General features: G+C 49.6%; 1 protein-coding gene across 1 annotated transcript in view; it reads left to right on the top strand.

Annotated features, from left to right (window-relative positions):
* TAF8 (TATA-box binding protein associated factor 8) overlaps nt 1–10,700 on the top strand; it is a 36,318-nt gene extending 25,618 nt beyond the window's left edge. Inside the window, exons 7-8 of the mRNA XM_032981447.2 lie at nt 8,479–8,606; nt 10,478–10,700. Of these exons, the coding sequence (XP_032837338.2) occupies nt 8,479–8,606; nt 10,478–10,681 (332 nt within the window). The 3' untranslated portion in view covers nt 10,682–10,700. The remainder of the gene's footprint in view (nt 1–8,478; nt 8,607–10,477) is intronic.
* The last annotated feature ends 5,167 nt before the right edge of the window (nt 10,701–15,867 follow it).

The following is a 15,867-nucleotide window of genomic DNA, read 5'->3' as shown; positions in this document are numbered from 1 at the left end:
GTATCAGTAGTAGTAGTATCAGCAGTAGTAGTATCAGTAGTAGTATCAGTAGTAGTATCAGTAGTAGTAATATCAGTAGTAGTAGTATCAGTAGTAGTAGTATCAGCAGTAGTAGTATCAGTAGTAGTATTATTAATAGTATTAGTAATAGTATCAGTAGTAATAGTATCAGTAGTAGTAGTATCAGTAGTAGTAGTAGCATCAGTAGTAGTAGTATCAGTAGTAGTAGTATCAGTAGTAGTAGTATCAGTAGTAGTAGTAGTAGCAGTAGTAGTAGTATCAGTAGTAGTAGTATCAGTAGTAGTATCAGTAGTAGTAGTAGCAGTAGTAGTAGTATCAGTAGTAGTAGTATCAGCAGTAGTAGTATCAGTAGTAGTATTAGTAATAGTATTAGTAATAGTATCAGTAGTAATAGTATCAGTAGTAGTAGTATCAGTAGTAGTAGTATCAGTAGTAGTAGTATCAGTAGTAGTAGTATCAGTAGTAATAGTATCAGTAGTAGTAGTATTAGTAGTAGTGGTAGTATCAGTAGTAGTAGTATCAGTAGTAGTATCAGTAGTAGTAGTATCAGTAGTAGTAGTATCAGTAGCAGTAGTATCAGTAGCAGTAGTATCAGTAGTAGTAGTATCAGTAGTAGTATCAGTAGTAGTAGTATCAGTAGTAGTAGTATCAGTAGTAGTAGCAGTAGTAGTATCAATAGTAGTGGTATCAGTAGTTGTGGTATCAGTAGTAGTAGTATCAGTAGTAGTAATAGTATCAGTAGTAATAGTATCAGTAGTAGCAGTAGTAGTAGTATCAGTAGTAGTAGTAGTATCAGTAGTAGTAGTATCAGTAGTAGTAGTATCAGTAGTAGTAGTATCAGTAGTAATAGTATCAGTAGTAGTATCAGTAGTAATAGTATCAGTAGTAGTAGTATCAGTAGTAATAGTATCAGTAGTAGTATCAGTAGTAGTAGCAGTAGTAGTATCAGTAGTAGTAGTATCAGTAGTAGTAGCAGTAGTAGTATCAGTAGTAGTAGTATCAGTAGTTGTAGTATCAGTAGTTGTAGTATCAGTAGTAGTAGCAGTAGTAGTATCAGTAGTAGTATCAGTAGTAGTAGAGTGGTGAGTGAGTGAGTGAGTGGTGAGTGAGTGGTGAGTGAGTCGTGAGTGAGTGGGTGAGTGAGTGAGTGGTGAGTGAGTGAGTGGTGAGTGATGAGTGAGTGGGTGAATGAGTGAGTGGTGAGTGATGAGTGAGTGGTGGGTGAGCGAGTGAGAGTGTGAGTGAGTGAGTGTGTGAGTGAGTGAGTAAGTGGGTGAATGAGTGAGTGATGAGTGGGTGAGTGATGAGTGAGTGAGTGGGTGAGTGAGGGGTGGATGAGTGAGTGAGTGGGTGAGTGAGTGGGTGAGTGAGTGGGTGAGTGAGTGGGTGAGTGGTGAGTACCGGAGTGCGTATGGTGGTGTGTGGGTCTGGTAGCTCAGGGTAGTACTGGGGGATGTGTGGTGAGTGAGTGGTGAGTGAGTGGTGAGTGAGTGTGTGAGTGAGTGGGTGGGTGAGTGAGTGAGTGGGTGAGTGGCTGGGTGAGTGAGTGGGTGAGTGGTGAGTGGGTGAGTGGGTGAGTGAGTGGGTGAGTGAGTGAGTGGGTGAGTGAGTGAGTGAGTGGGTGAGTGAGTGAGTGGGTGAGTGAGTGAGTGGGTGAGTGAGTGAGTGGGTGAGTGAGTGGGTGAGTGAGTGGTGTGTGAGTGAGTGTGTGGGTGAGTGGGTGAGTGAGTGGGTGAGTGAGTGGGTGAGTGTGAGTGAGTGGTGAGTGAGTGGGTGAGTGAGTGGTGAGTGAGTGAGTGGGTGAGTGGTGAGTGAGTGAGTGGGTGAGTGAGTGGGTGAGTGAGTGAGTGTGCGAGTGTTGAGTGAGTGTGTGAGTGGTGAGTGAGTGGTGAGTACCGGAGTGCGTATGTAGGTGTGTGGGTCTGGTAGTAGTAGTAGTATCAGTAGTAGTAGCAGTATCAGTAGTAGTATTAGTAGTAGTAATAGTATCAGTAGTAGTATCAGTAGTAATAGTATCAGTAGTAGTATCAGTAGTAGTAGTATCAGTAGTAGTATCAGTGGTAATAGTATCAGTAGTAGTATCAGTAGTAGTAGTATCAGTAGTAGTAGTATCAGTAGTAGTAGTATTATGAGTAGTAGTATTATGAGTAGTAGTAGTATCAGTAGTAATAGTATCAGCAGTAGTAGTATCAGTAGTAGTAGTAGTAGTATCAGTAGTAGTAGTATCAGCAGTAGTAGTATCAGTAGTAGTATCAGTAGTAGTAATATCAGTAGTAGTAGTATCAGTAGTAGTAGTATCAGCAGTAGTATCAGTAGTAGTATTATTAATAGTATTAGTAATAGTATCAGTAGTAATAGTATCAGTAGTAGTAGTATCAGTAGTAGTAGCATCAGTAGTAGTATCAGTAGTAGTAGTATCAGTAGTAGTAGTATCAGTAGTAGTAGTAGCAGTAGTAGTATCAGTAGTAGTAGTATCAGTAGTAGTAGTATCAGTAGTAGTAGTAGTATCAGTAGTAGTAGTATCAGCAGTAGTAGTATCAGCAGTAGTATCAGTAGTAGTAATATCAGTAGTAGTAGTATCAGTAGTAGTAGTATCAGCAGTAGTAGTATCAGTAGTAGTATTAGTAATAGTATTAGTAATAGTATCAGTAGTAGAGTGAGTGGTGAGTGAGTGAGTGGGTGAGTGGTGAGTGAGTGAGTGGGTGAGTGAGTGGGTGAGTGAGTGAGTGTGCGAGTGTTGAGTGAGTGTGTGAGTGGTGAGTGAGTGGTGAGTACCGGAGTGCGTATGTAGGTGTGTGGGTCTGGTAGCTCAGGGTAGTACTGGGGGATGTGTGAGTGAGTGAGTGAGTGGTGAGTACCGGAGTGCGTATGTAGGTGTGTGGGTCTGGTAGTAGTAGTAGTATCAGTAGTAGTAGCAGTATCAGTAGTAGTATTAGTAGTAGTAATAGTATCAGTAGTAGTATCAGTAGTAATAGTATCAGTAGTAGTATCAGTAGTAGTAGTATCAGTAGTAGTAGTATCAGTAGTAGTATCAGTGGTAATAGTATCAGTAGTAGTATCAGTAGTAGTAGTATCAGTAGTAGTAGTATCAGTAGTAGTAGTATCAGTAGTATTATGAGTAGTAGTATTATGAGTAGTAGTAGTATCAGTAGTAATAGTATCAGCAGTAGTAGTATCAGTAGTAGTAGTAGTATCAGTAGTAGTAGTATCAGTAGTAGTAGTAGTATCAGTAGTAGTAGTATCAGTAGTAGTAGTATCAGTAGTAGTAGTATCAGTAGTAGTAGTATCAGTAGTAATAGTATCAGTAGTAGTAGTATGAGTAGTAGTAGTATCAGTAGTAATAGTATCAGCAGTAGTAGTATCAGTAGTAGTATCAGTAGTAGTAGTATCAGTAGTAGTAGTATCAGTAGTAGTATCAGTAGTAGTATCAGTAGTAGTAGTAGTATCAGTAGTAGTAATAGTCAGTTTAACACGTAGGCTTTCGCGACCAATATTATTCATAATAAAGGATTTTTGGGTTAGATCGCGTTTATTTATAAATGTGTCGTAACCCTCCACCACCCGACACGGCCAATCAGCAAAGAAAAGTGTCACGTTGACAAAAGACAAATAATTCACTACTTCAGCCCACCGGTGTGTTGAAGAGTTAATCCACATTTACAGTTTGAGTACGACGTTTCGCTGGTAAATACTTCCAGCATCATCGGGCAATTCGCCAGAATGGTAAAGCCCTCGCTTGCTCCCGGTTTTATATAGAGCAGAAGAGTGACGTCATCACTTAACTCATCAGGTGCAGTGATTAGAGGCGGAGGGGGGGGGGGGTAATGTAATTATATAATCGATTAGTAATCAGTCATTGGTTATGATTAGTAATGAGTTGTAGATTAGTAATTCTTTAAATCAAAATGTAATGTGTATTATTTAATAATACGCTTCCAGGCCGCACTGAGCCGGTAGCTGTCAGAGCGATTAAAGTTATTCTTGTTCCTCTCAATTTCAATGGATTCTCTAATTAGTCTTTGCCAGTAATAATTAGTTTTACACACCACTGCAACATTGTCAAAATCAATTGAGTGTCCTCGTTGACAAGCATGTTCTGCCACTGCCGACAGTTGTGTTTGAGATAATTTAATATTTCTCTGATGTTCTTTTAGTCTTACGCTGATGTTACGTCCCGTCTGCCCAACGTAGCAGCTGCCACATGAACAATTAATCCGATATACACCTTCTGTTGATAGTTTAGGTAATGCGTCTTTAGTGCAAGATACTAGTTTTTGAATTTTGTGTACTGTACCAAATCTTACTGTAATGTTTTGCTTTTGCAAAACGCGGGCTAATTTGTCAGTTACTCCTGAGATATATGGAATTTTTATTGTTTTAACAATCTGGTCGCTTTCAGTAGTATTGCTTTGCGATCGTGATTTGGCATTCAGTGCTCTGTTAATTTGAGCATTATTGTAGCCATTCTGTCGTAGTGCGTCTTTAACGTGTTTAATCTCTCTCACTAGACTCTCACCATCTGACACTGTTTTCGCCCGATGCACGAGCGTCTTAATAAGAGAGGATTTTTGAGCTGGATGATGATGTGATTCTGCATTCAGATAGGCATCAGTGTGCGTTTGCTTTCTGTAAACGCTGTGTGTTATTTTACCGTTTAGGCCATGTCCAAGCAAAATATCTAGGAATGGGAGTGTATTATTCACCTCCATTTCCATGGTGAACTGGATGGCCGGGTTTTGTGCATTGAGATGATTTAGAAAATCATTAAGTGTATCTTTACCATGTGGCCAGACAACCAAAGTGTCATCCACATACCTAAACCAAAAGGATGGTTTTAATGTGCTCGAGGCAAGTGCTCTTATTTCAAAGTTTTCCATGTACAAATTTGCTATAGCAGGGGATAAAGGAGAACCCATTGCTGCTCCTTCCTTTTGTTTAAAGAAATCCCCTCTCCATAAGAAGTAAGTGTTATTTAAGCAATGGCCAGCAAGTTTCGGAATATCTTTTTGTAAACTGGTATTCTTTACTAGTGTATCAAGTAATTTAAGCGATTCGTCCACTGGAACCTTAGTGAATAGAGAAATCACATCAAAGCTTACCAGAATATCATCAGGAGTAAGTTTAATATCTTTAATCACATTCACAAGATTTTCTTGTGAATGTGTTACACTTAGATATAAGCAATAGTGTATCTATGCATTATTGGAATATAATCGATAACATAACACAACAATCGGCTGATAATGTGTTTAAACTAACAAAAACTAACCAAATTAATAAATTTTCTAGACTACATAATAAACAAATCCCTACTGAAACCCAAAAATGTAAAAACAAAACTGTACTGAACTTGACCAACACTGTATTAACCGGTGACATGGTCTCTATCCTTTCTAAAGGCCTTAACTTTGCCGTTACCCCACGCACAATTCCAGTGGATGAGATAATTGCTGAGGTAGAATCAGCAGTTAGACTCCTTCCACATAATGAGGCAGAGATGACTAGACATGAGGTTGCTAAAATAATTGAGAATAACAAAGTTCCAAAAGTAAATATTAGCTCTAACGAGGCAAAAGCCTTAAGAGAGCTGCGTGTAAATAAGGATATCCAAATCCTAGCAGCTGATAAAGGCCGCACTACTGTACTGATGTCACGAGCCGATTATGATAATAAAATTAGAAATTTACTAGAGGAAAGTACCTACATTAAAATTAAACGAGATCCAACTAATACTTTAGAACGTAAGACCACTGCAATAATTGCAAATTCATTAATCCCTAAAAATGAGCAATACCTAATTAAGCCAAGGGCCTCAAAACCACCTAGACTTTATGGGCTACCAAAGATTCATAAAATCGGCATCCCATTACGACCCATAGTCAGCACAATTGGCTCTGCCACATATCAATTAGCAAAATATATAACCAAACAAATACAGCCCCACATCGGTAAGACATCTTCATTCATAAAAAATTCAGAAAATCTTGTGAATGTGATTAAAGATATTAAACTTACTCCTGATGATATTCTGGTAAGCTTTGATGTGATTTCTCTATTCACTAAGGTTCCAGTGGACGAATCGCTTAAATTACTTGATACACTAGTAAAGAATACCAGTTTACAAAAAGATATTCCGAAACTTGCTGGCCATTGCTTAAATAACACTTACTTCTTATGGAGAGGGGATTTCTTTAAACAAAAGGAAGGAGCAGCAATGGGTTCTCCTTTATCCCCTGCTATAGCAAATTTGTACATGGAAAACTTTGAAATAAGAGCACTTGCCTCGAGCACATTAAAACCATCCTTTTGGTTTAGGTATGTGGATGACACTTTGGTTGTCTGGCCACATGGTAAAGATACACTTAATGATTTTCTAAATCATCTCAATGCACAAAACCCGACCATCCAGTTCACCATGGAAATGGAGGTGAATAATACACTCCCATTCCTAGATATTTTGCTTGGACATGGCCTAAACGGTAAAATAACACACAGCGTTTACAGAAAGCAAACGCACACTGATGCCTATCTGAATGCAGAATCACATCATCATCCAGCTCAAAAATCCTCTCTTATTAAGACGCTCGTGCATCGGGCGAAAACAGTGTCAGATGGTGAGAGTCTAGTGAGAGAGATTAAACACGTTAAAGACGCACTACGACAGAATGGCTACAATAATGCTCAAATTAACAGAGCACTGAATGCCAAATCACGATCGCAAAGCAATACTACTGAAAGCGACCAGATTGTTAAAACAATAAAAATTCCATATATCTCAGGAGTAACTGACAAATTAGCCCGCGTTTTGCAAAAGCAAAACATTACAGTAAGATTTGGTACAGTACACAAAATTCAAAAACTAGTATCTTGCACTAAAGACGCATTACCTAAACTATCAACAGAAGGTGTATATCGGATTAATTGTTCATGTGGCAGCTGCTACATTGGGCAGACGGGACGTAACATCAGCGTAAGACTAAAAGAACATCAGAGAAATATTAAATTATCTCAAACACAACTGTCGGCAGTGGCAGAACATGCTTGTCAACGAGGACACTCAATTGATTTTGACAATGTTGCAGTGGTGTGTAAAACTAATTATTACTGGCAAAGACTAATTAGAGAATCCATTGAAATTGAGAGGAACAAGAATAACTTTAATCGCTCTGACAGCTACCGGCTCAGTGCGGCCTGGAAGCGTATTATTAAATAATACACATTACATTTTGATTTAAAGAATTACTAATCTACAACTCATTACTAATCATAACCAATGACTGATTACTAATCGATTATATAATTACATTACCCCCCCCCCCCTCCGCCTCTAATCACTGCACCTGATGAGTTAAGTGATGACGTCACTCTTCTGCTCTATATAAAACCGGGAGCAAGCGAGGGCTTTACCATTCTGGCGAATTGCCCGATGATGCTGGAAGTATTTACCAGCGAAACGTCGTACTCAAACTGTAAATGTGGATTAACTCTTCAACACACCGGTGGGCTGAAGTAGTGAATTATTTGTCTTTTGTCAACGTGACACTTTTCTTTGCTGATTGGCCGTGTCGGGTGGTGGAGGGTTACGACACATTTATAAATAAACGCGATCTAACCCAAAAACCTTTATTATGAGTAGTAATAGTATCAGTAGTAATAGTATCAGTAGTAGTATCAGTAGTAGTAATAGTATCAGTAGTAGTAGTATCAGTAGTAATAGTATCAATAGTAGTATCAGTAGTAGTAGTATCAGTAGTAGTAGTATCAGTAGTAGTAGTATCAGTAGTAGTAGTAGTATCAGTAGTAGTAGTATCAGTAGTAGTAGTATCAGTAGTAGTAGTATCAGTAGTAGTAGTATCAGTAGTAATAGTATCAGTAGTAGTAGTAGTATCAGTAGTAGTAGTATCAGTAGTAGTAATAGTATCAGTAGTAGTAGTATCAGTGGTATCAGTAGTAGTAGTATCAGTAGTAATATTATCAGTAGTAGTAGTATCAGTAGTAGTAGTAGTATCAGTAGTAGTAGTATCAGTAGTAATAGTATCAGTAGTAATAGTATCAGTAGTAGTATCAGTAGTAGTAATAGTATCAGTAGTAGTAGTATCAGTAGTAGTATCAGTAGTAGTAGTAGACTCCACCCCCCCTGACTCCTCCCCCTGACTCCACACACCCTGACTCCACCCCCTCCCCCCTGACTCCACCCCCTCCTGACTCCTCCCCCCCTCACTCCTCCCCCCCTGACTCCTCCCCCCCCTGACTCCTCCCCTGACTCTACCCCCTCCCCCCTGACTCCCCCCCTGACTCCACCACCTCCTGACTCCTCCCCCCTGACTCCACCCCCCCCTCGACTCCTTCCCCCTGACTCCTCCCCCCTGACTCCACCCCCACCTGACTCCTCCCCCCTGACTCCACCCCTAACTCCACCCCCTCCCCCTGACTCCTCCCCCTGACTCCTCCCCCCAGTGATCGCCTGCACCCCGTCACTGCTGCCCTACCTGGGAGCGCTTCTCCCTTCCGAGTTGGAGGGACAGGGGGAGGGGTCGTCCGAGGAAGGGGGGGGCGACGGGGGAGGGGGCCTGGGGGGGACCTCGGTGAGCACTGTACACGCACTGTACACACACTGTACACGCACTGTACACACACTGTACACACACTGTACACACAGGTCATGTGCTGTCCCCGTGTCCCCATCTCCCCGTGTCTCCGTGTGTCTGTGTCCCCATCTCACTGTGTCTCCGTGTCTCCATCTCCCCGTGTCTCCATCTCCCCGTGTCTCCATCTCCCCGTGTCTCCGTGTGTCTGTGTCCCCATCTCACTGTGTCTCCGTGTCTCCATCTCCTCGTGTCTCCATCTCCCCGTGTCTCCATCTCACCGTGTCTCCGTGTGTCTGTGTCCCCATCTCACCGTGTCTCCGTGTCTCCATCTCCTCGTGTCTCCATCTCCCCGTGTCTTCATCTCACCGTGTCTCCGTGTGTCTGTGTCCCCATCTCACCGTGTCTCCGTGTCTCCATCTCCTCGTGTCTCCATCTCCTCGTGTCTCCATCTCACCGTGTCTCCGTGTGTCTGTGTCCCTATCTCACTGTGTCTCCGTGTCTCCATCTCCCCGTGTCTCCATCTCCCCGTGTCTCCGTGTCTGTGTCCCCATCTCACTGTGTCTCCGTGTCTCCATCTCCCCGTGTCTCCATCTCCCCGTGTCTCCGTGTCTGTGTCCCCATCTCACTGTGTCTCCGTGTCTCCATCTCCCCGTGTCTCCATCTCCCCGTGTCTCCGTGTCTGTGTCCCCATCTCACTGTGTCTCCGTGTCTCCATCTCCCCGTGTCTCCATCTCCCCGTGTCTCCATCTCACCGTGTCTCCATCTCCCCGTGTCTCCATCTCCCCGTGTCTCCGTGTCTGTGTCCCCATCTCACTGTGTCTCCGTGTCTCCATCTCCCCGTGTCTCCATCTCCCCGTGTCTCCATCTCACCGTGTCCCCATCTCACCGTGTCTCCGTGTCTCCATCTCCCCGTGTCTCCATCTCCCCGTGTCTCCATCTCACCGTGTCCCCATCTCACTGTGTCTCCGTGTCTCCGTGTCTCCATCTCCCCGTGTCTCCATCTCACCGTGTCCCCATCTCACCGTGTCTCCGTGTCTCCATCTCCTCGTGTCTCCATCTCCCCGTGTCTCCATCTCACCGTGTCTCCGTGTGTCTGTGTCCCCATCTCACCGTGTCTCCGTGTCTCCATCTCCTCGTGTCTCCATCTCCTCGTGTCTCCATCTCACCGTGTCTCCGTGTGTCTGTGTCCCCATCTCACTGTGTCTCCGTGTCTCCATCTCCCCGTGTCTCCATCTCCCCGTGTCTCCGTGTCTGTGTCCCCATCTCACTGTGTCTCCGTGTCTCCATCTCCCCGTGTCTCCATCTCCCCGTGTCTCCGTGTCTGTGTCCCCATCTCACTGTGTCTCCGTGTCTCCATCTCCCCGTGTCTCCATCTCCCCGTGTCTCCGTGTCTGTGTCCCCATCTCACTGTGTCTCCGTGTCTCCATCTCCCCGTGTCTCCATCTCCCCGTGTCTCCATCTCCCCGTGTCTCCAACTCCCCGTGTCTTCATGTCTCCGTGTGGCCTTGTTGTCCCCATCTCCTCGTGTCCCCATCTCCCCGTGTCTCCATCTCACCGTGTCTCCCCATGCACCCCGTGTCTCCCCGTGTCTCCCCATGACCCCGTGTCTCCCCATGTCTCCCCGTGTCTCCCCGTGTCTCCTCGTGTCTCCCCATGACCCCGTGTCTCCCCATGACCCCGTGTCTCCCTGTGTCTCCCCGTGTCTCCCCGTGTCTCCCCGTGTCTCCCCATGCACCCCGTGTCTCCCCGTGTCTCCCCGTGTCTCCCCGTGTCTCCCCGTGTCTCCCCCGTGTCTCCCCCGTGTCTCCCCGTGTCTCCCCATGACCCCGTGTCTCCCCGTGTCTCCATGTCTCCCCGTGTCTCCCCAGGAGGACTCTGGGCCGCTGTCTCCCGGAGACAGAGACAGCGGAGACGGAGGAGCGGGGGCTGGTGGGGGCCCCTCCCAGGCGGCCACCCCCCGAGCCCCCGCGGCCCCTCCCCCCCCGCCCCCCCCCACGGAGGAGCCCCCCATAGACAACCCCTACCTGAGACCCGTGGGGACCCCTAGGGGCAAGCGGGGGTCTCGCAAGTGACGTGGGGGGGGGGGGGAGACACGGGGGGGGGGTGAGACACGGGGGGGGGAGACGTGGGGGAGACACGGGGGAGGGGTGAGACACGGGGTGAGACACGTGGGTGAGACACGGGGGGGGGGGAGACACGGGGGGAGACACGGGGTGAGACACGGGGTGAGACACGGGGTGAGACACAGGGGGAGACACGGGTGAGACAGGGGGAGACACGGGGGGAGACACGGGGGGGGGGGGGGAGGAGATGTGATGTGATATGCGAGGAGTTTTGTTTGAAATAAAAAAAAACTTTTTCTAGAAACCTACGCAGACTTTGACCACCTCGCAAACACCACAATCACCACAACCATCAACAACCATCAACAACCACCACAACCATCAACAACCGCCACAACCACCACAACCGCCATTAAGTGGCGGTGACGTCACCACGACGCTTGTGCCAGGCTATGTGCACCTTGAGGCCATGTGAAGTGTCACTGGCAGGAGGTCACGGGGCAGACCCAGGTGCCACGGGTCGACTGACTGAGATGACTGAGATGACTGGCTGATGCACCACCTGTGCCCCCTACTGTGCCAACCTGCTGTGCTTTAGCCACCCGGCGCTCCGCTCGTTGTTGTGAGCGTCGCTCCTCCGCCCTCCGTTGTTGTTGGAGGGCGAATGCCTCCAACTGCCCAGTAGCATCCTTCACGAGCCTCCTCCATAGAGGCCGATCTTGACACCGCTGGTACCAGTCATCGGCAAGTCCACTCAGCTCCACGTCCTCCTGTACCAGGCAAGGCTGCGTTGACCCAGCCATCGCAGCCTTGCCTGCCGGAGGAGCTCACCGATGGGACCTTGCCCAGATCTTTCAAGGATTTGTGAGCTCCTCACACAATCCAGCCTGGTTAAACCCAGGATGGATCGTAGGCAGGCCAGCCTAAATGTTTCTAACCGGCGAAGATGTTCCATTAGGGGGGTCCACGTTTCGCAAGCGTAGAGAAGGGAGGGAATGACCGTGGCCGAGAAGACCTGAAGCTTAGTGCGGAGCGACAGACCAGGTAGCTTCCACACAGCGTTACGCAACCTATGAAAAGATATTGCCACTCACCACCACACTCACCAACACTCACCACCTCCACACTCACACAAAAGTGGCGAGTGAGACGGTGTGTCGAGGATTTTATTTTCGCGACACAGCACTAGCAACGACACCGCAATCCACCCCACCCCCCAAAACTCACCAAAAACACCCCACGCTCACCGCCGCTCACCGTGACCCACCGTGGCTCACCGTGAGCCCACTTCCATCAGCCGACCGCCTAACATGACTCACCACACGACACCAAGTGGTGAGTGAGTGAGTAGTGTGTGAGTGAGTGGGTGAGTGAGTGAGTGGGTGTGTGAGTGGGTGTGTGAGTGAGTGGGTGGGTGTGTGAGTGGGTGTGTGAGTGAGTGGTGGGTGTGTGGTGGGTGTGTGAGTGAGTGAGTGGGTGTGTGGTGGGTGTGTGAGTGGGTGGGTGTGTGAGTGGGTGTGTGAGTGAGTGGGTGTGTGGTGGGTGTGTGAGTGAGTGGGTGGGTGTGTGGGTGTGTGAGTGGGTGAGTGAGTGAGTGAGTGTGTGGTGGGTGTGTGAGTGGGTGGGTGTGTGAGTGAGTGGGTGGGTGGTGGGTGTGTGAGTGAGTGGGTGGGTGTGTGAGTGGGTGTGTGAGTGGGTGGGTGGGTGTGTGAGTGGGTGAGTGAGTGAGTGAGTGTGTGAGTGGGTAGTGAGTGTGTGAGTGGGTGAGTGAGTCAGTGAGTGGGTGAGTGTGTGAGTGGGTGGGTGAGTGAGTGGGTGGGTGAGTGAGTGGGTGTGTGAGTGGGTGAGTGTGTGGGTGGGTGGGTGAGTGTGTGGGTGGGTGTGTGAGTGGGTGGGTGAGTGAGTGGGTGTGTGAGTGGGTGAGTGTGTGGGTGGGTGAGTGTGGGTGGGTGGGTGGGTGAGTGAGTGGGTGGGTGTGTGAGTGGGTGGGTGGGTGTGTGGTGGGTGTGTGTGAGTGGGTGTGTGGTGGGTGGATGAGTGATTGAGTGAGTGAGTGGGTGTGTGAGTGGGTGGGTGTGTGAGTGGGTGTGTGGTGGGTGGGTGTGTGAGTGGTTGGGTGTGTGAGTGGGTGGGTGTGTGAGTGTGGTGGGTGGGTGAGTGGGTGGGTGTGTGGTGGGTGTGTGAGTGGGTGGGTGTGTGAGTGGGTGGGTGTGTGAGTGAGTGGGTGTGTGAGCGAGTGGGTGGGTGGGTGAGTGAGTGGGTGGGTGTGTGAGTGGGTGTGTGAGTGGGTGGGGAGTGGAGTGGGTGGGTGGGTGGGTGTGTGAGTGAGTGGGTGGGTGTGAGTGGGTGGTGTGTGGTGGGTGTGGGTGTGTGGTGTGTGGTGGGTGTGGTGGGTGGGTGATTGAGTGGGTGGGAGGGAGTGGGTGGTGAGTGAGTGTGGTGGGTGGGTGAGTGGGTGGGTGAGTGGGTGGGTGAATGAGTGGGTGGGTGGGTGAGTGAGTGAGTGGGTGGGTGGGTGTGTGAGTGAGTGGGTGGGTGGGTGTGTGAGTGAGTGGGTGGGTGGGTGTGTGAGTGGGTGGGTGGGTGAGTGGGGTGTGGTGGGTGTGTGAGTGGGTGGGTGTGTGAGTGGGTGTGTGAGTGAGTGGGTGGGTGGGTGTGTGGGTGTGTGAGTGGGTGTGTGAGCGAGTGAGTGGGTGTGTGGTGGGTGTGTGAGTGGGTGGGTGTGTGAGTGAGTGGGTGGGTGGGTGTGTGAGTGGGTGTGTGAGTGAGTGGGTGGGTGGGTGGGTGTGTGAGTGAGTGAGTGGGTGGGTGGGTGTGTGAGTGAGTGGGTGGGTGGGTGTGTGAGTGAGTGGGTGGGTGGGTGTGTGAGTGGGTGGGTGGGTGAGTGGGTGTGTGGTGGGTGGGTGATTGAGTGGGTGGGTGGGTGGGTGTGTGAGTGAGTGAGTGGGTGGGTGGGTGTGTGAGTGAGTGGGTGGGTGGGTGTGTGAGTGAGTGGGTGGGTGGGTGTGTGAGTGGGTGGGTGGGTGAGTGGGTGTGTGGTGGGTGTGTGAGGGGTGGGTGTGTGAGTGGGTGTGTGAGTGAGTGGGTGGGTGGGTGTGTGGGTGTGTGAGTGGGTGTGTGAGCGAGTGAGTGGGTGTGTGGTGGGTGTGTGAGTGGGTGGGTGTGTGAGTGAGTGGGTGGGTGGGTGTGTGAGTGGGTGTGTGAGTGAGTGTGTGTGTGGTGGGTGTGTGGTGGGTGTGTGAGGTGAGTGGGTGGGTGTGTGAGTGGGTGTGTGAGTGGGTGGGTGGGTGTGTGAGTGGGTGGGTGTGTGAGTGAGTGGGTGGGTGGGTGTGTGAGTGGGTGGGTGGGTGTGTGGGTGGGTGCGTGAGTGTGTGAGTGGGTGGGTGGGTGTGTGAGTGGGTGGGTGGGTGTGTGTGAGTGGGTGGGTGGGAGTGTGAGTGGGTGGGTGTGTGAGTGAGTGGGTGTGTTAGTGAGTGGGTGTGTAAGTGGGTGTGTAAGTGGGTGTGTGAGTGGGTGGGTGTGTGAGTGGGTAGGTGGGTGGGTGTGTGAGTGAGTGGGTGTGTGTGTGAGTGAGTGGGTGGGTGTGTGAGTGGGTGGGTGGGTGTGTGTGTGAGTGGGTGGGTGGGTGTGTGGGTGGGTGGGTGGGTGTGTGAGTGAGTGGTTGTGTTAGTGAGTGGGTGTGTAAGTGGGTGGGTGGTAATTGGTGAGTGTGGTGTGTTGGGTATGCAGGTAAGCGCTACGACACTACTGGCCCCAGAGTGGAACGTACACACACACACACACAGATAGATATATAGGTATGGATACTCTCATAATTAATTAGCATTGCTCATCATCATCAGCGGCGAAATGCAGGGTTTGATCAGCAGTGATCAATAAATAACCTAGCCCTCGACCCCTGACCTCCCACCTGACCCTTACCCCTGACAAACCTAGCCCTCGACCCCTGACCTCCCACCTGACCCTTAACCCCTGACAAACCTAGCCCTCGACCCCTGACCTCCCACCTGACCCTTAACCCCTGACAAACCTAGCCCTCGACCCCTGACCTCCCACCTGACCCTTAACCCCTGACAAACCTAGCCCTCGACCCCTGACCTCCCACCTGACCCTTAACCCCTGACTTACCTAGCCCTCGACCCCTGACCTACCACCTGACCCTTAACCCCTGACAAACCTAGCCCTCGACCCCTGACCTCCCACCTGACCCTTAACCCCTGACTTACCTAGACCTCGACCCCTGACCTACCACCTGACCCTTAACCCCTGACAAACCTAGCCCTCGACCCCTGACCTCCTACCTGACCCTTAACCCCTGACTTACCTAGCCCTCGACCCCTGACCTACCACCTGACCCTTAACCCCTGACAAACCTAGCCCTCGACCCCTGACCCTTAACCCCTGACTTACCTAGCCTCGACCCCCTGACCTCCCACGTGACCCTTAACCCCTGACTTACCTAGCCCTCGACCCCTGACCTCCTACCTGACCCTTAACCCCTGACAAACCTAGCCCTCGACCCCTGACCTCCTACCTGACCCTTAACCCCTGACAAACCTAGCCCTCGACCCCTGACCTCTCAGCACGACCCCCAATCCCCACTCGAACCCCCCCCCCATTCAACCTATGGCCATAACCCTGACCCCTGACTTATGACCCCACCTAACCCAACCCCCTGACCCCCGACCCCCCCCCCCCCCCCCGTGTCATCGCCACGGTAACCGGGAGCTCAACAAGCGATGATCGCGTCTACCCCGTGACCCCACTCCCCCCCAGCAGCTCTTTGACCCGTGACCCCTAACCCCTTGTGCTTGACCCTCGACCTCTCCCTCACCCCCCCCCCCCCCCCGGCAGTGTTTACACCAAAAGCATTGCACGACCTTTGACCCCAGCCCCGCCGAACTATGACCCCGACACGACCTCGACCTCGCACGCCCCCCCGCATCGAACCTTGGACCCCCACAGTCAACCTTTGACCCCTCCCCCCACCCCACCCATTACTAACGGAAGCTCCTCGCCAATCACAGCCCTCGCCCCCCTTGACCTGTGACCTCTCACCCCTGCCCCCCTTCCCCCCCCACCGTGACCCCTCCCCCTACTTCATAGCTGCCTTACCCACCCCCCCCCCCCCAAAACAAACCCCCCCACAACCCCCCACAACCCCCCACAACCCCCCCCACCACCACAACCCCCCA

The sequence above is a fragment of the Petromyzon marinus genome, assembly GCF_048934315.1.
Source record: "Petromyzon marinus isolate PM22_M1 ecotype Great Lakes invasive population chromosome 80 unlocalized genomic scaffold, UKy_Petmar_22M1.pri1.0 chr80_unloc.1, whole genome shotgun sequence".
Classification (NCBI taxonomy): domain Eukaryota; kingdom Metazoa; phylum Chordata; class Hyperoartia; order Petromyzontiformes; family Petromyzontidae; genus Petromyzon; species Petromyzon marinus.
Note: the sequence above shows the minus strand (reverse complement) of the source record. Positions and strands in the feature narration are given on the sequence as shown.